General features: G+C 39.0%; 1 protein-coding gene across 4 annotated transcripts in view; it reads left to right on the top strand.

Moving 5' to 3' along the window:
- The first annotated feature begins 421 nt into the window (after nt 1–421).
- PRMT9 (protein arginine methyltransferase 9) overlaps nt 422–24106 on the top strand; it is a 47829-nt gene continuing 24144 nt past the window's right edge. For 2 of the 4 annotated variants that reach the window (XR_005985261.1, XM_041738656.1), the window contains exons 1-6: nt 5983–6155; nt 8132–8280; nt 12085–12321; nt 13145–13312; nt 15625–15727; nt 18002–18108. Coding sequence is in view for 3 of the 4 variants with exons in the window: in XM_041738656.1 (XP_041594590.1) it covers nt 8261–8280; nt 12085–12321; nt 13145–13312; nt 15625–15727; nt 18002–18108 (635 nt within the window). In the remaining variant the exon portion in view is untranslated. Of the gene's footprint in view, nt 1838–3815; nt 3965–5982; nt 6156–8131; nt 8281–12084; nt 12322–13144; nt 13313–15624; nt 15728–18001; nt 18109–24106 lie in introns of those variants that run through there. The other 2 variants (XM_041738658.1, XM_041738657.1) reach the window with 2 other exon arrangements.

Below are 24106 nucleotides of genomic sequence, written 5' to 3' on the forward strand. Positions count from 1 at the left end.
AGGGAAATACCATAAAGTCCTATCTTAAATTGTCTACTACAAAAAGTAGCAATGCAGAAGGGGAGAGACATAAGGACCTCATTGGTTGGGAAAACCTACAAGCAGAACCTGCTAGTGGGGAATGTACGTTCCATTAAAAATTTGAGTCCTTACTTTGAGCTAGACTCTGCTAGAGGCAAAGTCACAAAAATGGTTACGAAGAGTCACTGCCTTTGAAGAACTTTCTGACTAGGGAAGCAGGTCAGCAATCTAGTGATTCGGCCTCCGAAGGACTTACATTGGTAGATGCTCAAGAGTAAGGGTGGTCCAGATGATCGGGTCAACAGAGTAAGCAGAGAGGTGGAGGAGGCCTCAATGTTTGTTAGCTTGATACACAAATGCTCTTATTTGTTAAGTTATATATTCACCACGGACATGTTTGCAAATGAGGACAAAAATGACTGCTTTCCCCCTCCACTTTCAAAGTTTTGAATCCATCTTTTTAGGGGACACTCTTGAGGGCAGAAAAGCTTTTTCTATGTATTAACATGGTTCCTCTATAGTAGTGACCCATTAGAGAAATAAACCCTAAACTCGTTTTAAAAAAGAACAGGAAAAAAAAAAATAAATAAAAAAAATTAAAAAAGAACGGGGAACTTGGGTTCGAGTCCCGCCTCTTCCATCAACCGGCTGTGTGATATTGGGCAAGTCTCTTGTCAGGGTGTCTTTTCCGTCTTTAGGATGGTGATTTAAAGGCCCGCCTCCCGGGGTTTTGCGAGGGTGATTTGAAACAACGCCTGTGGGATCCCTGGGTGGCGCAGCGGTTTGGCGCCTGCCTTTGGCCCAGGGCGCGATCCTGGAGACCCGGGATCGAATCCCACGTCGGGCTCCCGGTGCATGGAGCTTGCTTTCTCCCTCTGCCTGTGTCTCTGCCTCTCTCTCTCTCTGTGACTATCATAAATAAATAAAAAATTAAAAAAAAAAAAAGAATTGAAACAACGCCTGTGAAAGCATCTGCTCCACCACATCTAAGGTACGTTCGTCACCTCCGACTTCTTTCCCGTGTCGCCATTTTGAGCTCTAATGAATCACGATCCAAGTCTTCAGCATCACCACAGGACCTGACCTCTCCTCACAGCCACTCAGCCCCTCACGGCCGGGTGCAACTTCGCGCTGAGGGGGTCTGCACCGTGCGGTCCGCAGTGGAAGTCACAGACTCCCGACAGCCAGGACAGACGGACAGAAAAGCTGTTTCAGGGCGGAGAGCACCGCCGAGACGCACGCGGGACTAGGAGAGACCAGCGGCAAAGCCGCCCACCGCGCACGCGCACGCGCACGCGCACGCGCCGCCCTGCGCCTCCCTCCCCACGCGACGGGGCGGGCCGCGACGTGCCCACGTCGGGCGCCCTGACGCTCGCTCGCTCGCTCGGCGTGCGCCGCCGGCCGGAGTCGGTAGCTGCGGGGTTGGGGGTCGCGCCGCGCGGAGCCCGCTCGCAGGGAGGGGCGGGGCTTCCGCCTGGCGGGGGTGCGCGCGCGCACGCGCCGCGGAGGGCTGACTTCCGTGTACCGGCTCCCCGAAGTGTGGCCATCGGGACGGTCTCGTCGTTCGTCTGAGTCAGACATCTTCCCTCCGGTCCCACGGGCGAGGTGTCAGGGCGGTGGCTCTGTCATGCCGAACTCGCGGCCCAGGCCCCGTCGGGGCGCCCGGAGCGGCGCGGGGGCCGCCGGGCGGGACGAGCTGGTGTCGCGGTCCTTGCGGAGCGCCGAGCACTGCCTGAGCGCCCAGGACTTCGGCACCGCCTACGCGCACTACCTGCTCGTGCTCAGCCTGGCGCCGGAGCTGAAGGACGACGTGAAGGTGAGGAGGACGTCCCTTCGTTCACTTGCCGGCAGATCCTGTGTTCTTCGCGTCACATGAATCCATGGGGCAGACGGGGGTCAAGAGGAGTGGCGGGTGGTTGCTGTTGACTTCGCTTTTGTCCGCACCCACAGTCAGCCCATCAGAAAGTCCTTTCGGCTCCATCTTTGAAATACATCCACGATTTTACCACTTCTCGCCACCTTGCCCTTTACTACCCTGGTTAAAGCCTCAGGTATCTGTTAGCTGTTGCAGCAGGCTCCTAACTAGGCTTTCTCCCGTAGCCTGCCTCGACGCCGCCTGCGTGAGCGTTTCGTAACAAGTGAAACGATGTCACTTCTCTTTTTCCAAAACTTACATCTTCCTATAAAGGCTGTATTGCAAATGAGGCCACAGGTGATTCTCTCTCTCTTCCCAGTATCTAATTCTAGCATATCCCTGCCTCAGGACCTTTGCACTTGTCCCACTTATATGCAGAAGGAATGTTATGGGTGTCTGCATTTGAATAAAGTTTGGATTTAGCCTAAAGTAATCATTTAATGATGCGTTCTTTAAGCTTCAGTTACTGGACTGTGATGGTTATTCTATTTAAGTGCTCTAAGTTTTTTCAAGTTATTTTAGAATCTAAATTAAAAAAAATGATTTCACTTAATTTTGCATTCAATTTTCATCCTTAAGCAACTTGCTTTATTTCACCCAGCATTTCTCAACATTAGCGCTGTTGACTTTTTGGATGGGATGATTCTTCATTTATATTAACTACAAACATCTATATGTTACACCTAGCAGGTAGAGATCGACAATGCTGCTAAACATTCCACAGTGTGGGACGTGGGGCTCATCCCGGGTCCCCAGGATCAGGCCCTGGGCTGAAGGCAGTGCTAAACCGCTGAGCCCCCCTGGGCTGCCCTGTATTCTTTTCTCTGTAGTAAACTCCCATCAAGATTCAGTTACAAGTATCAATTCCTCTGTATAAATCTGTGAAGATGATGTGAAATGTGTTCAGGATGAAACTGGAATGACTAAAGCCTTCTCTCTTCCTATGGTGCTGTGGTCTGGAGATTGGCTAGAGGGAAGTGAGAATGGAGCTAGGGTGACAGTGGGAATGCAGCAAGTATTACAAGAACCAGACTATGTTGTAACAGTGGGGATGAAGAAGTGACAGATTTAAAGATCCTGAGACAGAATTGACTGGGTTATAAACCAATTGTATTGGACTTAAGGTAGCATTATAAAATGACTTAGTGGGGATCCCTGGGTGGCTCAACGGTTTGGCGCCTGCCTTTGGCCCAGGGCATGATCCTGGAGTCCTGGGATCAAGTCCCGCGTCGGGCTCCCGGCATGGAGCCTGCTTCTCCCTCTTTGTGTCTATCTTGAATAAATAAATAAAATTAAAAAAAAAATGACTTTAGTGGTTTGACGTTGAGTGGTACCTTAACCTTCTATCCTGTGTGAGAGAAATGTAATAGGTTCACTTTAGATCATTTTGAAATTTTTCAAAATTGAATGTTAAGTTTCTCCCAACAAGTCTTCTGTGAGGATAGGAACAGGATTTGTGTTGTTCATTGCTGTGTTTTATTTTTTTTCTTTATTTTTATTTTTTTAAAAACAATGGTTTTTTTAAATTAATTAATTAATTAATTAATTTATTATTATTATTATTTTTTTATGATAGGCACACAGTGAGAGAGAGAGGCAGAGACACAGGCAGAGGGAGAAGCAGGCTCCATGCACCGGGAGCCTGATGTGGGATTCGATCCCGGGTCTCCAGGATCGCGCCCTGGGCCAAAGGCAGGCGCCAAACCGCTGCGCCACCCAGGGATCCCCATTGCTGTGTTTTAGCTCCAGTTCTTTGCACACTAATTACTAAGGTGATCAGTTAATAATAGTTAGCTTCTGTTCTTTGTGGAATCATCGACCATTTTGTATGTTCTTCATTTATGTTATTGACTAAATTACTGTTTTCTCTTTCACACAGGAAACTTTTCAGTATACACTGTTCAGATGGGCTGAAGAGCTTGATGCTCTCAGTCGAACACAAGACTTACTTGGTTGTTATGAGCAAGCTTTGGAACTGTTTCCTGATGATGAAGTAATTTGCAATAGTATGGGGGAGCATCTCTTCAGGTTTGTAGTGATTTCAGTATTACTTGTTAAGAATTATTCTGTATCAGTCTTGATCAGGGATCAATCACAGTAATTTGAAAGGGCAAGTTTAATATAAAGAATTATTAACTGTGAAGGGGAACTGTGAGGGATTGGCTAGTAAGAAGTAAAAAGAACCCAAAGAATATAAAAATAGGAGATATAATATGTAATAACAGATCAATTTTAGTATTATATTGTATACTACGTAATAGCCACTGCCCCGAGAGCTGAGATAGAGCATCTAAGGAAGGGTTCTCTTCACTGGGCTAAGATCCAGACCTTGTTGGAGAGGACATAGGTGTGGGATTGCAGGATGGCAGTGAAGTAAGTCACTGTGGTTCCTTGCCCGGGATTTGTAAATCTCTTCTCTGGATCTGGCTGGAAACCTGCCATTGGAAATTAATTTCTGTCTATTCTCCACAGAAACTATATAATTAGGAAACATGAAAACTCCAAATTTTTGTTTTAAACTTGTTTTACTATATCTGGTTTCACTTCTTTGTACAAAGGAGAAGGAGCCTTCTTGTTTAGGAAACACTGTGATAATGTCTTGTTCTATATAGTGAGATCCTGTTACCTGTCCCAGCAGTTGCCCTTGAGTATTATTGCTTTGTTCATCCAGTCATATTAAGTTTTATTCAATGAAAAATTCTATATAAGAAATACCTTTATCAAAATGTATTAGTTTCAGTGATGGAGCTATTATACGGTTTAATAGTCTTTTTTTAAAAAAATATTTTTATTTATTATTATTATTATTATTTTTTTTTTATTTTTTTTTTTTTTTAATTTTTTTTTTTCTAGTTAAAAGAAAAAAGGTGGTTTTATAGTTTGTTGATACTGACACACATGTTGAGTCTATCAATATGAGTTGTACTTTAATTGAGTGGACCATACATCTTTCAGTTACTGTTAGAAAAGAACAGGAAAAAAAAAATAAAATAAAAAAAATTAAAAAAGAACGGGGAACTTGGGTTCGAGTCCCGCCTCTTCCATCAACCGGCTGTGTGATATTGGGCAAGTCTCTTGTCAGGGTGTCTTTTCCGTCTTTAGGATGGTGATTTAAAGGCCGCCTCCCGGGGTTTTGCGAGGGTGATTTGAAACAACGCCCTGTGGGATCCCTGGGTGGCGCAGCGGTTTGGCGCCTGCCTTTGGCCCAGGGCGCGATCCTGGAGACCCGGGATCGAATCCCACGTCGGGCTCCCGGTGCATGGAGCTTGCTTTCTCCCTCTGCCTGTGTCTCTGCCTCTCTCTCTCTCTGTGACTATCATAAATAAATAAAAAATTAAAAAAAAAAAGAATTGAAACAACGCCTGTGAAAGCATCTGCTCCACCACATCTAAGGTACGTTCGTCACCTCCGACTTCTTTCCCGTGTCGCCATTTTGAGCTCTAATGAATCACGATCCAAGTCTTCAGCATCACCACAGGACCTGACCTCTCCTCACAGCCACTCAGCCCCTCACGGCCGGGTGCAACTTCGCGCTGAGGGGGTCTGCACCGTGCGGTCCGCAGTGGAAGTCACAGACTCCCGACAGCCAGGACAGACGGACAGAAAAGCTGTTTCAGGGCGGAGAGCACCGCCGAGACGCACGCGGGACTAGGAGAGACCAGCGGCAAAGCCGCCCACCGCGCACGCGCACGCGCACGCGCACGCGCCGCCCTGCGCCTCCCTCCCCACGCGACGGGGCGGGCCGCGACGTGCCCACGTCGGGCGCCCTGACGCTCGCTCGCTCGCTCGGCGTGCGCCGCCGGCCGGAGTCGGTAGCTGCGGGGTTGGGGGTCGCGCCGCGCGGAGCCCGCTCGCAGGGAGGGGCGGGGCTTCCGCCTGGCGGGGGTGCGCGCGCGCACGCGCCGCGGAGGGCTGACTTCCGTGTACCGGCTCCCCGAAGTGTGGCCATCGGGACGGTCTCGTCGTTCGTCTGAGTCAGACATCTTCCCTCCGGTCCCACGGGCGAGGTGTCAGGGCGGTGGCTCTGTCATGCCGAACTCCGCGGCCCAGGCCCCGTCGGGGCGCCCGGAGCGGCGCGGGGGCCGCCGGGCGGGACGAGCTGGTGTCGCGGTCCTTGCGGAGCGCCGAGCACTGCCTGAGCGCCCAGGACTTCGGCACCGCCTACGCGCACTACCTGCTCGTGCTCAGCCTGGCGCCGGAGCTGAAGGACGACGTGAAGGTGAGGAGGACGTCCCTTCGTTCACTTGCCGGCAGATCCTGTGTTCTTCGCGTCACATGAATCCATGGGGCAGACGGGGGTCAAGAGGAGTGGCGGGTGGTTGCTGTTGACTTCGCTTTTGTCCGCACCCACAGTCAGCCCATCAGAAAGTCCTTTCGGCTCCATCTTTGAAATACATCCACGATTTTACCACTTCTCGCCACCTTGCCCTTTACTACCCTGGTTAAAGCCTCAGGTATCTGTTAGCTGTTGCAGCAGGCTCCTAACTAGGCTTTCTCCCGTAGCCTGCCTCGACGCCGCCTGCGTGAGCGTTTCGTAACAAGTGAAACGATGTCACTTCTCTTTTTCCAAAACTTACATCTTCCTATAAAGGCTGTATTGCAAATGAGGCCACAGGTGATTCTCTCTCTCTTCCCAGTATCTAATTCTAGCATATCCCTGCCTCAGGACCTTTGCACTTGTCCCACTTATATGCAGAAGGAATGTTATGGGTGTCTGCATTTGAATAAAGTTTGGATTTAGCCTAAAGTAATCATTTAATGATGCGTTCTTTAAGCTTCAGTTACTGGACTGTGATGGTTATTCTATTTAAGTGCTCTAAGTTTTTTCAAGTTATTTTAGAATCTAAATTAAAAAAAATGATTTCACTTAATTTTGCATTCAATTTTCATCCTTAAGCAACTTGCTTTATTTCACCCAGCATTTCTCAACATTAGCGCTGTTGACTTTTTGGATGGGATGATTCTTCATTTATATTAACTACAAACATCTATATGTTACACCTAGCAGGTAGAGATCGACAATGCTGCTAAACATTCCACAGTGTGGGACGTGGGGCTCATCCCGGGTCCCCAGGATCAGGCCCTGGGCTGAAGGCAGTGCTAAACCGCTGAGCCCCCCTGGGCTGCCCTGTATTCTTTTCTCTGTAGTAAACTCCCATCAAGATTCAGTTACAAGTATCAATTCCTCTGTATAAATCTGTGAAGATGATGTGAAATGTGTTCAGGATGAAACTGGAATGACTAAAGCCTTCTCTCTTCCTATGGTGCTGTGGTCTGGAGATTGGCTAGAGGGAAGTGAGAATGGAGCTAGGGTGACAGTGGGAATGCAGCAAGTATTACAAGAGCCAGACTATGTTGTAACAGTGGAGATGAAGAAGTGACAGATTTAAAGATCCTGAGACAGAATTGACTGGGTTATAAACCAATTGTATTGGACTTAAGGTAGCATTATAAAATGACTTAGTGGGGATCCCTGGGTGGCTCAACGGTTTGGCGCCTGCCTTTGGCCCAGGGCATGATCCTGGAGTCCTGGGATCAAGTCCCGCGTCGGGCTCCCGGCATGGAGCCTGCTTCTCCCTCTTTGTGTCTATCTTGAATAAATAAATAAAATTTAAAAAAAAATGACTTTAGTGGTTTGACGTTGAGTGGTACCTTAACCTTCTATCCTGTGTGAGAGAAATGTAATAGGTTCACTTTAGATCATTTTGAAATTTTTCAAAATTGAATGTTAAGTTTCTCCCAACAAGTCTTCTGTGAGGATAGGAACAGGATTTGTGTTGTTCATTGCTGTGTTTTATTTTTTTTTTATTTTTATTTTTTTAAAAACAATGGTTTTTTAAAATTAATTAATTAATTAATTAATTTATTATTATTATTATTTTTTTATGATAGGCACACAGTGAGAGAGAGAGGCAGAGACACAGGCAGAGGGAGAAGCAGGCTCCATGCACCGGGAGCCTGATGTGGGATTCGATCCCGGGTCTCCAGGATCGCGCCCTGGGCCAAAGGCAGGCGCCAAACCGCTGCGCCACCCAGGGATCCCCATTGCTGTGTTTTAGCTCCAGTTCTTTGCACACTAATTACTAAGGTGATCAGTTAATAATAGTTAGCTTCTGTTCTTTGTGGAATCATCGACCATTTTGTATGTTCTTCATTTATGTTATTGACTAAATTACTGTTTTCTCTTTCACACAGGAAACTTTTCAGTATACACTGTTCAGATGGGCTGAAGAGCTTGATGCTCTCAGTCGAACACAAGACTTACTTGGTTGTTATGAGCAAGCTTTGGAACTGTTTCCTGATGATGAAGTAATTTGCAATAGTATGGGGGAGCATCTCTTCAGGTTTGTAGTGATTTCAGTATTACTTGTTAAGAATTATTCTGTATCAGTCTTGATCAGGGATCAATCACAGTAATTTGAAAGGGCAAGTTTAATATAAAGAATTATTAACTGTGAAGGGGAACTGTGAGGGATTGGCTAGTAAGAAGTAAAAAGAACCCAAAGAATATAAAAATAGGAGATATAATATGTAATAACAGATCAATTTTAGTATTATATTGTATACTACGTAATAGCCACTGCCCCGAGAGCTGAGATAGAGCATCTAAGGAAGGGTTCTCTTCACTGGGCTAAGATCCAGACCTTGTTGGAGAGGACATAGGTGTGGGATTGCAGGATGGCAGTGAAGTAAGTCACTGTGGTTCCTTGCCCGGGATTTGTAAATCTCTTCTCTGGATCTGGCTGGAAACCTGCCATTGGAAATTAATTTCTGTCTATTCTCCACAGAAACTATATAATTAGGAAAACATGAAAACTCCAAATTTTTGTTTTAAACTTGTTTTACTATATCTGGTTTCACTTCTTTGTACAAAGGAGAAGGAGCCTTCTTGTTTAGGAAACACTGTGATAATGTCTTGTTCTGTATAGTGAGATCCTGTTACCTGTCCCAGCAGTTGCCCTTGAGTATTATTGCTTTGTTCATCCAGTCATATTAAGTTTTATTCAATGAAAAATTCTATATAAGAAATACCTTTATCAAAATGTATTAGTTTCAGTGATGGAGCTATTATACGGTTTAATAGTCTTTTTTTAAAAAATATTTTTATTTATTTATTTATTCATGAGAGACACAGGGAGAGAGGCAGAGACACAGGCAGAGGGAGAAGCAGGCTCCATGCAGGGAGCACGATGTGGGACTCGATCCGGGGTCTCCAGGATCATGCCCTGGGCCAAAGGCAGGGGCTAAACCGCTGAGCCACCGGGGATTCCACTATATAGTTTAATAGTCTTAATCAGCATGGCCTGGGGAGTGCAGTGAGTACTCCCTTGAGACAAATATTTGATAATTTCTAAATGTAGAGTATGATAATAAACAGGAAAATGAGGCAGATTGTCAACCAAGGCTTGCTGGTTCATCCTGGCAGCTAACCTGATCCTGATACACAGATTCCATCCCTACTAATTAGCAACCACTTTCCCTTAAAGGGAAATTTAGATTTAAAATATTTTTATGTAACTTGTCACATTAGTTAAAAATCTACATTTAAATTTCAAAGTTTTCTTTAGTTCTTCAGTCCACATAAGGGGAGTTAGTCTATAGCATTCAATTATATTTCCAAATAATATGCATGTAACGATCATATCATTCTGAAACTTATGTTTAAGGATATACTCAATTTAACAGAAAATTGGAGCTCTACATACTTTTGATGGATTGTAACTTGGTGACCTATTGTAGGATATTAGTCTGAGCAGTTACCATTTATTGAGACAAAAAAATGCTTGTTTGCTTAAGGAGATATAATTATGCAAAATTTCTTTTTTTTTTTTTTTTTTTTAAGATTTTATTTATTTATTCATGAGAGACATAGAAGAGAGAGGCAGAACACAGGTAGAGGGAGAAGCAGGTTCCATGCAGGGAGCCCGACGTGGGACTCCATCCGGGGTTCCTAGGATCGTGCCCTGGGCTAAAGGTGGTGCTTAACTGCTGGGCCACCCAAGCTGCTCTAATTATGCAAAATTTCTATTTTAGACAAAGAGAATTCAGAACTTGTGATAGGGTGAATGTAACTTTTGCTATACAGTTTGTCTTTGTTCTCTACAACAGTGTTTCTTAGTTATCGTCCTCTACTTTCTTCATCAAAGACAGTGGGTCACTCAGTTCCCACTAAAAGAATCACTGCTCCAGGAGAAAAAGGTTTCCAGAGTAAACCGTAGCTTCCCCTTCTTCCTTCCTTTTATTTATGAAATATAATTTGTGTCTGGAAAGCCTTAACTTCACAATCTTGTCCAATAGTATCAGATTTAAACAAAACATATTTTTTAAGTTAGTAATTGGGAAGGTAATTTTTTTTTTCTAGTTAAAAGAAAAAAGGTGGTTTTATAGTTTGTTGATACTGACACACATGTTGAGTCTATCAATATGAGTTGTACTTTAATTGAGTGGACCATACATCTTTCAGTTATGGTTTAAGAAAACTGAATAATAAGATTTAAACTTAAGGGAAGCACAAACTCCAGGAAATTATTAGGGACAGGCTTGGTATTGATTCAGCAGACTGTTGATAGTTAAAAATTTTAAAGTAGCTGTTGCTAGGTTTGTTTCATCAAGTATTGATTACATAAAATGTATTTTGTATTGTGTGCAGTGTCAGTTGCAGAGTTAAGAAAAGATAACCCTGTCTTCAAGATATTTAAAAATAGGGTCCCTGGGTGGTGCAGTGGTTTGGCGCCTGCCTTTGGCCCAGGGCGCGATCCTGGAGATCCGGGATCGAATCCCACATCGGGCTCCCGGTGCATGGAGCCTGCTTCTCCCTCGACCTATGTCTCTGCCTCTCTCTCTCTCTCTCTCTCTCTCTCTCTGTGTGTGTGACTATCATAAATAAAGAAAAATTTTTAAAAAAATATTAAAAAAATATATTTAAAAATAATGGATACAAATCGTAAACATGAGTGCCTATCATTTGAGATAGGGCCAACACCTTTTGTTAGAGTGTAGTTCCTTGTTTGGCATTCCAAAATGTCTTTTTTTTTTTTTTAACCATACCTAGAATGAATAGTCTGATTTTTTTAAATTTATTTTTTATTGACAGAATGCTTAAAGGTCCTTATGAAGAAGTAGGAGTGTAAAAGGGTTTTACTAGCTTACTTCTTTTTAATTTGTGGACCATACCCTGGTACAAGTCCACATATTATCAGTTAGTGACAATTGTATTGGTCTACAAATATTTTAACAAGGGGAGATGAGTTCTTCATCACAGAAATTTCAAGAAGCACTGGTCTAGATAGTTTGATAGTTTCCCCCTTTTATTGTTGATTTGCTCATATCTTATTCAGTAGCAATTTTTGGGGTGACTTGCCTTTGATTTTTTCCAAAGCATTTAGCTTAGTGTCCTCAGAAGTAATGACTCTCTTTTTGCAGTTATATTTATTTAGTTTATTTTTTTCTTTTCAAAAATATTTATTTATTTGCGAGAGAGAGTGCGTGCACATGTGCGTGAGTGGGGTGGGGGCGGGGAGGGACAGAAGGAGAGGGAGAAGCAGGCTCCCCACTGAGCAGGGAGCCTGATGTGGTACTTGATCCCAGGATCGTGGATCATGACCTGAGCCAAAGGCAGACACTTAACTGAGTGAGCCACCCAGGTGCTCCTATTTAATTTCTATAATATTAATTAAAATATGTAATTACGGTGACAAGTATAACTTTTATAAACTGGTCTGGCAGCAAACAAAATTGACTCTGGATAATTCACTCAGTTGCTGAGAGAAAAGGTATACAGCATACTACAGAGAAGCCTAGTAGCCTTAGACATTAGTATGTTATATACAGGGAATGGTTTTTAGAAAGCACTGGTGTTCTAGTGGGTTGGTTAAATGGAGGATGACTCTGAGAGCTTCTACTATACTTTTGTACAATAGTAATTTATAGTCAGTTTCCTAGAATGCATAAATACAGTAAGGGTTCAGAAAGGGAGAAAATGATAAAAAGATTGTAATCCTCACAAAAGGCTTTTCAAAGGTGATGGTGCTTTGGTTGAGAATTTGGGTGCTGGAGAGGGATTCTCAGGCCTGATGAGTGGCATGAACAAAGGCATAGTAATTGATATCATAATAATTGAATATTTTGTCTGTCATTTTTTACTATAGAATGGGCTTTAGAGATGAAGCAGCTGGATATTTTCATAAAGCAGTGAAACTAAACCCTGATTTCAATGATGCAAAGGAGAATTTTTATCGTGTTGCAAACTGGTTGGTGGAACGCTGGCACTTTATCATGCTTAATGATACTAAAAGGAATACGATTTACAATGCAGCAATCCAAAATGCAGTTTGTTTGGGATCCAAGAGCGTTTTGGACATTGGAGCAGGAACTGGAATACTAAGGTTTGTTGTAATTGTGTTTTAATTATATATATATATATATATATATATATATATATATATATATATATATATATATATATACACACACACACACACACACACACACACACCACACACACTAAGGTAAATTAAAGCTTTTACCAAATATAGAAAATTTAAGTGGAATTCAAAAATAAAGTTTATTTCTCATAGTCTTATGATTATTCATATAACCACTATTATTGTATTTTTTACTGTAGCATTATCAAGAACTGGACATTTTTTTTTTTTTTTTTTATAATTCTTTTTTTTTTTTAATTTTTTATTTATCTATTATAGTCACACACACAGAGAGAGAGAGAGAGAGAGGCAGAGACACAGGCAGAGGGAGAAGCAGGCTCCATGCACCGGGAGCCTGACGTGGGATTCGATCCCGGGTCTCCAGGATCGTGCCCTGGACCAAAGGCAGGCGCCAAACCGCTGCACCACCCAGGGATCCCAAGAACTGGACATTACTAAGAATTTGGGGTTACTTTTGAAATTTTGAATAATGCCTTTTAAGAGTACTTTTTATATTAACATTCTGGTTGAATCTAGTTGTCCAAGTGAAAGCTTATCAACATTTTTCATTCCAGTTGTGTCTTCTTAAAAACATGAATGTCATGATTTATTGTATGATTTGTTTCTTAATAAGAATATTGGTTCACTTTTTTATGTGGAATGAATAATGTTTGTGTTAAAGAATAAAAGGAAAAACCCCATGTTTAAGCATCATAATTCCACTAAAATTTGAATAACTACAGTGGATTATTTTTTCTTGATGGATCGCTTTTTCACCTTGCAGCATGTTTGCTAAAAAAGCTGGAGCACACTCAGTATATGCTTGTGAGTTATCCAAGACCATGTATGAACTTGCCTGTGATGTAGTGGCAGCAAACAAGATGGAAGCAGGAATCAAACTCTTACACATGAAGTCATTTGACATAGAAATTCCAAAACACATTCCTGAAAGGTACTATATAATGTGTATATATATATGTATATATAAATTATAATTTTAGTTTTTAATAATCCACTATTTAGCTTTTTAAAATTAAGATACTCATGTTTAGAGCTTCTAGCCCAAATAAAATGCCACAACCCTTATATTGTAAAGATAGGAATATAGGATCATTTAGCATAAGATGGATTTTCATAATAAGGTCATATTCTTGATAAATATTTAAGGATCTTGAGAAAAACTTGTGCTAAGAGATTCAATAAATAAATTTGACCTTTAGCAAGTTACTTTACTTTTGTTATTTTCAGTATTCTGGCTTGAAAATAAATACTACCTTCTGTGTGGTCACTAACTATTTAAAAATTGTAGTAAGAAATAGTACATTAGTAGATTAGGCTTAATGGACTTGTCATATTTTGTGTTATTCTTGGCATGAAAGCTTTGGAAATGTCAGCTGTCAAAGTATTTTGGGCCGAGTTCTTCAGATGTTTTGAATATTATCTCATAAGTCTTGGCTTTTCAGTATATCATCTGGCTTTAATCTGTATCACAAAGGTGATGGCATTTTAGAGCTAGAATGGGTTTACAAATCATCTGGTCCAACACAATCATTTTATAGACAGCTTTCTTTATGTAGCACACTTGTTCACTACTTGGCTGTTTTTTTTCTCATCTTATTTAAATTCAGTTTATATTGAAAGAGGACTTTTATATTCTTGTCATTTGGACTGTGATTTTTTAGTTTTCTTCCATATGTATAATGATCTATATGTTTACATAATACTTATGCTTTTCAGTAGGCTCTACATTGATTTTTATGAAAGAAGTCTTATTAGATTGTTGAGGCAGATAGACACATTTTATAGAAATAAACAGTGTCCTGAATTATCTTAATCTGCTCAGGCTGTCATGACAAAATAGCACAGACTAGGTGGCTTAAAAAACAGACATTTATTTTCTCACAGTTCTGGAGGCTGTAAGTGCATGATCTGAGGGTGCTGGCAAATTTGGTTTCTGGTGAGAGCTCTTTTCCTAACTTGCAGATAGCTGAATTCCTGCCCTTTCTTTTGTGCATGTGAAAAGAAAGAGAGATCACCTGTGTCTCTTCCACTTTTATAAGGATACCAGTCCGGTCAGATTATGGCCCTGCCTTTCCCTTGTGACCTCGTTTAACTTTAATTACCTCCTAAAGACCCTACTTCCAAATGTCACTTTGGGAGTTAGGGCTTCAACTTAGGAATTTTGGTGGTACAAAATTCAGTCCATGGCATGAATCAGTTACCTTAATTTAACCTTCATTTCTTTCACAGATAGTATTGTAGGAAGGACTTATGGGTTTTGAATTAGTAGATAAGGATTCCATACTAACTGTTTTAATTTATTTTGACCTTAAGCAAATCTAGAGACTACAAGATGTTGGACTAGATGATACATTCTAAATGTATACAATCATAAATACTGAAAATTTTGTGTATTTATATAGTACTGGGTTGCTTGTGGAGCATATCAAAGTTGTTTCTGTCTTCAAGGCACCTGCAATCTAGAGAGGAAGATAAGGAGTATTCATTGAGCTTTATCTTCTTTTATTTTTATTTTTTTGAAACTTTGTCTTTTAACTACATAAATTAATGATACTGGTAATAAGTGCTGAAGAAGTTCAGAGAAGGGAGAAATTGTTTTGGTAGGTCTTTGAATGAAATTTTCTAGAAAGAATGGTCAGCAGATCACAGCTCTGTGGACCAAGCTTTTGTGAAAACTCACAGGTAGTGGGTAAAGCAAGGAGCAACAAGAGAACTACGATGAATGTGTAAGAGGTAAACCTGGATAATGAAAGGAGAAGAAAGGATTTTGAGAGGGAGGCCTTCTCCGGTCCGTTATATGTTATTTGTAGGTTAAAGAAAATAAGAACTAAGAACAATTATTGATCTTGATAAGTAGGGGAGTTATTTATGATAGAGAATATTTTTATAGAGCATTGGGGACAGAAATTCATTTACTCAGCATTAAGGAGGACTGGTAAAGGTAATGGGTATGAAGCACTCTTAAGGATTTAAGTAATGAAAGAATGGCCTGAAGAAGCAGCAGGGTCAAGTGAAGTTTTTGTGTCTCCCTACCCCACAGGGTGCCAGTAGAGAACAAAGGAGCCTGTGGAACAGTAGAGTCAAATTCCTTAAGATTTGAGGGTAGATATTTGAAAAATGAAATGTTTTAGAAAATTTTACATGTTTCTATAATATACTCTTCCTTTATTCTCTCAGCTTTAACATCTTTATTAAATAGCATGATATCGTACTCACATATATCTTTAAAAAATCATTCTATAGAGTATCCCTAGTTGTAACAGAAACTGTCGATGCAGGTTTATTTGGAGAAGGAATTGTGGAGAGTTTAATTCATGCATGGGAGCATTTACTTTTGCAGCCAAAGGTAAGCAGCATGAAAACACTTAAATTTGATTAAGAATTCATTATTTCAGCAGGTATTTATTGATCCCCTCGTGTATTTGCAAAGCAGTATGAAATACATCCTTCTGTCAGGGTATACATACTGTGTAGTTGGAAAGAAATGCATGCAAAAAACCATTTAATCATGTAATATGTATACTTGTGTTCATCTATGGGGTATAGAGACTAAATAACTCCAGGAAGGAATTTATAGTAACTGAGGTTACATTGTGGGATGGATATTGTGGAATTCTTGAGTAGGGTTGAGAAAGGGAAGTACTTTCAGCCTCAGTAGCCCTTACTGCTTGGATTTTTGGTAAACTATCAAAAAAGGAGTGTAGTGATAACTGGCTTGGTATGGTTTTAAGGTACTGACTGATTGATTGGACAGAACTAACTCTTAAAATTGCCAGATTGTGTTTTGTAATGAAGTCCTCTAATATGGCTCATGAACTATGGGTTTAGTTTTTTTTTAATATGTGATGTGAATGAAAGTCTTTTTAAAATTTTTTTATTTTTTTTTATTTTTTTTGAAAGTCTTTTAATATGTCATAAGAACTTACTATTTACAGAAAATGCTTGAACTTAAAAAAAATACATAATTAAAGGCTGAAAAGAAGAGCAGTTTGTTTTTCAAGTAGGTAATAGTGATTTTGGCTTCTCAATTGAGTCTTACCCAACAGTTTTTTGTTGCATACAGACTTATAGCTACCCTCCTCTTTCTGTTTGTACTGTTGAAAAAAAAATATGTATATACACACATTCATATAGAGCAATGAAAGTGAAATAAACTTTTTAAAAAATAAAATTAGTATTAATATGGCATCACATTCATTGTTTTTCATTTTTTATTATGTTTTTATTCAAGTATAATGAACATACAATGTATATTAGTTTCATGTGTATAACATAAAGGTACATTCTCACTGTTCATCATGATAAGTGTACTCTTAATCTCCATCACCTATTACACCCATCCCCCCACAATCACCAGTTTGTTCTCTGTATTTAAGAGTGTCTTTTGTTTATCTCTTTTTTATTGTTGTTCATTTGTTTCTTAAATTCCACATATGAGTGAAGTCATATGGTATTTATCTTTTCAGACTTATTTCACTTAGCACGATACCTTAGATCCATCCATGGTGTTGTTAATGGCAAGAGTTCATTCTCTTTTATGGCAGAGTAATATTCAGATTTTTTTATTGAGGTATGATTGCCATATAACATTATGTTAGTTTCAGGCAAAGCATGTAATGATTCAAAATTTGTATATATTGTGAAATGATAACCACAATAAGTCTAGTTAACAAAAACTTCTCGATTGCATTTTTTTAAAGATTTCATTTTTAAGCAATCTCTACATCCAATATGGGGCTTGAACTTAGCAACCCTGAGATCAAGAGTTGAATGCTTTACTAAACTGAGCCAGTCAGGCACCCTACAAAGAAACTTTTAATTTAATTTTTTTTTTTTTACAAGATCTTATTTATTTTATTTTAGAGAGGAGGGGGGAAGTAAGTATGGGGGAAGTGGCAGAGGGAGGAGAGAGAATTTTTTTTTTTTGAGCAGAGAGAATTTTAAGCAGACTTCATGCTCAGCATGGAGCCCAATGGAAGGCTCGATCTCATGACCCTGAGATCATGACCTAAACCAAAACCAGGAGTCGGACACTTAACTGAGCTACCCAAGTGCCCCCAAAGAAACTTTTTTTTTTTTTTAATTTTTTTTTTTTATTATTTATTTATGATAGTCACAGAGAGAGAGAGAGAGAGAGAGAGGCAGAGACACAGGCAGAGGGAGAAGCAGGCTCCATGCACCGGGAGCCCGATGTGGGATTCGATCCCGGGTCTCCAGGATCGCGCCCTGGGCCAAAGGCAGGCGCCGAACCGCTGCGCCACCCAGGGATCCCCCCAAAGAGACTTTTTAAAGATTTTGTTTACTTATTTGAGAGTCAGAGAGATAGCATGTGTGTGTAGGAGGGAGAGGCAGAAGGAGAAGGAGGTAATCATTTGGAGCCAGATACCGGGCTTGATCTGATGACCCTGAGATCATGACCTGAGCTGAGATCCAAGAGTCAGATGCTTAACCCACTGAACCACCCAGGTGCCCCCTCCCCCCAAAAAAAAAACTTAAAAAAAAAAAAAACCTTAATTTGTTTGTCCTTACCTATTGCCATTAAACTTTTTTTTTCTTGTAATCATGCACACATATTTTTGCATACATGAAACTAAATATAATTTTTATTGTTACATTTTAGACCAGAGGTGAAAATGGTAATTGTGAAAAGTATGGGAAAGTTATACCAGCAAGTGCTGTTATATTTGGGATGGCAGTAGAATGTGCAGAGATAAGAAGACATCATAGGTAAGTGATTATTTAAATAGTAAATATTAGAAAACAATAATTTTATTTTATTTATTTATTTATTTTTTAAAAAAATTTTATTTATTTATTTATTTATGATAGTCACACAGAGAGAGAGAGAGAAAGGCAGAGACACAGGCAGAGGGAGAAGCAGGCTCCATGCACCGGGAGCCCGACGTGGGATTCGATCCCGGGTCTCCAGGATCGCGCCCTGGGCCAAAGGCAGGCGCCAAACCGCTGCGCCACCCAGGGATCCTCAGAAAACAATAATTTTAAAGATTAGACTGTTCTTGAAAGGTTATTTAATGAATATTTATTTGAATGAGAATTTGTAGTTTTTGTGACTTTTTAAGTTCGTGATGCTTATTTCAGTCTTAATTCCCTTTTCACCTTCTTCTTACTTTCTTTTAAAGTGAAACTCTAGGGGCACCTGGGTGGCTCAGGTGGTTAAGTGTATGTCTTCAGCTCAAGTCATGATCCCAGGGTCCTGGGATTAAGCCCTGTGCCCAGCTCCCTACTCAGCCAGGAGCCTGCTTCTCTCTCTCTGCCCCTCCCCTGCTTGTACTCTCTCTCTCAAATAAATAAAAAAAAAGTTTTTAAAAAATTAATAAAATGGGACTCTAGAATTAAAACCAGCTTCCAGTTTTTTAGGGGAAAATTAATTTTGATACAGCCTAGTATTTTTTTGGTGTGTGATAAAGAGACCCCCTTCAATAACTTAATAGTAGTAAATGTAACATATAAATATTTTAAGAAGTAGTGAAGAGTAAAAGAAGAATATAAAAATTATCCTAAACTCCTCACCATTAGGTAGCTACTGTTGATCTTTGTTGTATATTCTATGCATGTTACAGGGTGATAAGTAAAATATTTAGTAATTGGTAGGGCATAGGACACCAACCAAACAGTGGCCTTAATTAATAGATTGGCTGAATTAGTATGCTGGTTGAGTGTCAGCTGTATATAAGTAAATGTGTGTATAAATTGAATTTTATTTCAAAAGTATTGGTAAATATATTTGCTTTTTCTTTGTGTGCTTTTTCATGTTAATAGATATGTTTCATGATTTTTTAAAACCAATTTCTTATAGTTCTCAGTGTTTAAAATTTTTAGTTTGCTTCTACTGTTTTGCTTTTAGGAACAAGGATAAATATCTTTGTACTTAGGTCTGTGTGGACTTGTCTTTATTATTTTCTTGGGATAAATTTCTTAATAAAGAATTGCATTAAATAGAATTCTTTTAAAAAAGAATTGAGTTAAAAGGTATGTACATTTTTCAGTTTATGGAGACATATTGCTGAATTGCCAACCAGAAAAGGTGGGTTGTGTCTTGCTGAGATTTCTTGCTCTAACACGATTCTAGATTTTTTGCCATTAGTAGTTTCTCTTATATTTTATAGGAAAATCACTAAATTGTTTGCCTAAACAAAATAGAAATTGGTATCTTAACCATTTTTGTTTTTGTTGTTTTTTTCAAACTTCTGTGTCATCAGTCACTAGTCAGAATAGAACATTGATTTTCTTTCTTTTTTTTTTTTTTTTAAAGCTTTTATTTATTTGAGAGAGAGAAAATGAGAGAGAGAGATCATGAGCTGAGGGTAGGGGAAGAGGGAGAAGGAGGCTCCCCGCTGAGCAGGGAGCCTGACCTGGGGGAGACTCAATCCCAGGACCCTGGGATCATGTCATGAGCTGAAGATGGACGCTTAATTGACTGAACCATCCAGGTGGCCCAGTATCTACCATATCGAAAGGATTCCTTCATCATTGATTTATATAGCAAATAAAGGTCTAACTATACAATAGAAACATCGGGGCAGCTTTTGTAAAATTAAAAATGACATATGTTTTGTTTGAGTAGATCTGAATGAGTGAGGCCTGGTATTTATTTTTTATGAAGCTGCAGTTGTGGGTTGAGAACCATGAAGAAAGGTGCTGAAAAATATAGAGATGAGTGCTACTGTTTTATCTGGGACAAACCAGTTTTTTAAAAGATTTTATTTATTCATTTGAGAGAGAGAACTAGACAATCATGAGCCTGATGGTGGGGATAGAAGAAGAGGGAGAGAGAATCTCAAGCTGACTTCACTCTGAGTATGGAGCCCAGAGTGGGGCTCGATCCCACAATCCTGAGACCATGACCTGAGCTGAAACCAAGAGTTGGATGTTCAATTGATTAAGCTGCCTAGGCACCCTGGTAGAAACAATTTTAACTATTATTATAAAAATTACTGTTTGGAGCCTAATTAGTTGAATCTTATGTTTATATGACCAAGCAAATGTTTTAAGAATAGCTAAAAAAAAGTGAGAAACTTTTCTAATAATAGGTATATTCTATTAATTAATATTCTATCTAATAATAGATATAAAACTCTAGAAATAAACATTGATGCAGAAATAGGAAAGTAGATCAGTGGAACACAAAGAATCTAGATACAGACTTTGGATTAACATATGATACAAGTATATCAGAGAAAGGATGAATGGTGATGGAGATGATATTTTTCATTTGGGGAAAAACATTAGATTCTTTAATTTTAATTCAAGATGAATTAAATATCTAAGTGTAGGAGATCCATTTTGCCAAAGGAAAACACAGGGTAGAGTGTAGAAGCTATAAAAAGACAAATTAGGGCAGCCCGGTGGCTCAGTGGTTTAGCGCCACCTTCAGCCCAGGGCGTGATCCTGGAGACCTGCCATTGAGTCCCACGTCAGGCTCCCTGCATGGAGCCTGCTTCTCGCTTTGCCTGTGTCTCTGCCTCTCTCTCTCTCTCTCTGTGTCTCTTATGAATTATTTATTATTTATTTAAATAAAATCTTAAAAAAAAAATTGACAAATTTGACCACATTGAAAAAATTTTAATATATCTCGTGAGAGATGGTATAAAAAAGTTAAAGGACAGTTGGCAGACTGAGATAAAAATTAGCAACTTTTACAGCAAAGCATTAACATACTTGCAATTGTCTATTAATCAGAGAAATAGAAATTAAGTCCATGGGATAACTTTTTTGAATATTTATATTAACAGGCATTAAAAATGACTGATAATATTCTGTCTTCTCATAGGTGTAGGGGAAATTTATACACTGTTATGTTGGTAAAACATTTTATAGCTCAATTTGGCATTATCTAATAAAACTAAAGATGTAATAGTTCTTGACCTGGTATTTCCACTTTTCGTAATCCTTTCTGATAAATGTATACAAACGTGTGCAGTGATCTATGTACAGGGGTGTTTGCTATAATACTATAATTGGAAAAACAAACTGCCTGAAGGTTTATTAATAAGAAAACAAGTTTTGATAGAACGTTGTCTCTGTGCAGTAATGTGCAAGTGTCCTGACATGGAAGGAATTTCATGATACGCTATTAAGTGAAAAAGACAAGGTATAATCTTAGTAGCAATGAGTATATCTAGCGCTCAGGTCTGGGTTTCTAAATTCCATTCCTCAACAAAAGGAACTATAGCTCCTTGGAGAACAGGACTGGGATAGACAGATTCAAGATAACTCTGAAACATTTTTTTTTTAAAGTACATAAAACATGTTTTTAATATAAATTTATTTTTTATTAGTGTTCAATTTGCCAACATATAGAATAACACCCAGTGTTCATCTCATCAAGTGCCCCCCTCAGTGCCTGTCACCCAGTCACCCCCAACCCTCGTCTCTGAAACCTTTTGCATCAGAAATTAAGGACGTGCTCAAAAAATACAGACTGTTAAAAGAACATAGAAGCATGCATGGAAGGGTCTCCCACTGGCCAAATTTGAGATCATTTAAGCACCAAATACATAACTAAAGGGAGTTATAGATTAAAATCCATTGAATAAAATAAGAATCCATGAGTTCCTACTTATAATAAATAAATAAGTTCATAAATGGGGATAAAAAGACAGTTCTTTTCAGCACTAGAATGTTGACTAATAACATAAAACAAATGTTGCAGAATTATTGTTTGCAATCCCCACATAAAGATGGAAGCCAAAATTATGAATAGATCAAATCAAATGAATAGATTAAATAAAAATTTAATGAAGGTCAAGGTATTTGTAACTTTAAAAGTATCTTCTCACAAATTACTTATTACAAAAGGAAAAATGTTAATTGTATAGGGAAGAAACCACATGGCATTGTAAGATCCCTCCAAATATGATACTTTTGGGAATCTCTCACTTACATAAATTACACCCAAATGTATACAATGTATATGTTATTATGAAAAAGCATCAGACAAATGCATTGGGAGCTACTCTATAAAATAACTAGCCTGCCTTCTTCAAAAGTGTCAGTGTCATGAGAGACAAAGCAAAAAGGGTGAGGAACTGTTGTAGATTAAAGGAGATTTAAAAAAGGTCAATTGAATCATGATGATGTATCAGGGAGAAAGACTACAGGACATCTTTGATTTATTGATTCAGTTGACAAATACAGAATATGAACTGAAAATTAGATAATAGTGAAATTGGTCACTGTATTGTGGTTAAAAAATTATCCTCATTTGTAATATGCACTAAAGTATCTATTAAGGGTTAAATAGGCATGATAAATGCAACCTACTCTTAAATGATTCCAAAGAAAGAATAGATATGGAGAGAGATAGAATATGATAAAGCAAATGTGGCATAGTATTTAAAAGTTTGATGAATCTGGATAAAGGATGTGTGGAGTTCTTGAGACTGTCCAGAAATTTTTCTATAAATTTGTAATCATTTTCAAAATAAAAAGAGCAGAGGAAAATATGTATAATATATCCGAACAGTATACATACATATTATTACATAAAGAAAAAGATATGAAAGGATCAGACTTAACAGTGGAGAAATGGAGATAAGGTACACTGTGAAAGTGGACTTTTACTTTTACTAGTTTGGAGTTTTGATAAGTTTATATTTGTATATTTTATAAGAAATTAAAAGGAACTTGTCATATCCTCTTTGTTTCTGTAACTTGCCACTTTTCAGTTATGAAGATCATTTGTTGATTCATTTTTTGAGAGTATAATAAAATAATTTCTAGAAGTAGACCCTTCTAACTTCTAAAACACTATAAGGACAGATAGACTAATAAGTAAATACCTCTGAGATGATTAAGATTGGAGTATTTCTTTTTCATAAAATGGTATGACTGAAAGTTTTTTTGTGCCTGGCTTCTTTTCTTCAACATCCACGTTCACTGGTGTGTAGTTTATTCATTCTGATTGATATATAGTATGCCAGTGTACAGATATACCAATACATTCACCCATGTTACTGATGATGGATATTTATGTTATATCCAGCTCTTTGTTTATTGGAAATAGTACAACTATAAAGATTCTTAGCATTCTTTTGGTGATTGTGTATATGAATTTCTGTTGGGTATATTCCCAGAGGTAGAAAAGCCAAATACTTTGAGGTTCCCATATTAAGAGTGAATCTAGAATGGGTATGTTCAGCTTTTGAGTAGGTACTACGAAAAGTCTTCCAAAGTAGTCTTATTTTATATTCCTGCTAATGGTGTATGAGACTGTGTCTTCACTAACACTTCTATTGACTGTTTCATTTTCCCAGTTCTGGTGGTTGTGTAGATGTTAACTTCATTTCTCTGGTGGCTAATGAAGCTGAGCAACTTTTTGTATGCTTATTGACCATCTGGATATGCTCTTTTGTGAAATGTCTGTTTATGTCTTTTGCCCATTTTTTTCTTCATAGAAATTTAAAAATACATATTGGATATGAGCCCTTTTTTGAATAGTTGTATTATAAATTCTCATTGTGCTTTTTTACTTTCTTAAACCTGAGTATCTTTTGATGAAGATAGTTTTAATTTTTTTTTTTAAGATTTTATTTATTTGAGAGAGAGCAAAACCTGAGGAGAGAGGCAGAGGAAGAAGCAGATTCCTGCTGAGCAGGGAGCCCGCTGATGGGCTTGATCCCAGGACCCCAAGATCATGACCTGAGTGGAAGGCAGATGCTTAACTGACGGAGCTAGCCAGACACCCCAAGAGTTTTTAATTTTA

This window comes from Vulpes lagopus, chromosome 23 (assembly GCF_018345385.1).
Source record: "Vulpes lagopus strain Blue_001 chromosome 23, ASM1834538v1, whole genome shotgun sequence".
Classification (NCBI taxonomy): Eukaryota; Metazoa; Chordata; class Mammalia; order Carnivora; family Canidae; genus Vulpes; species Vulpes lagopus.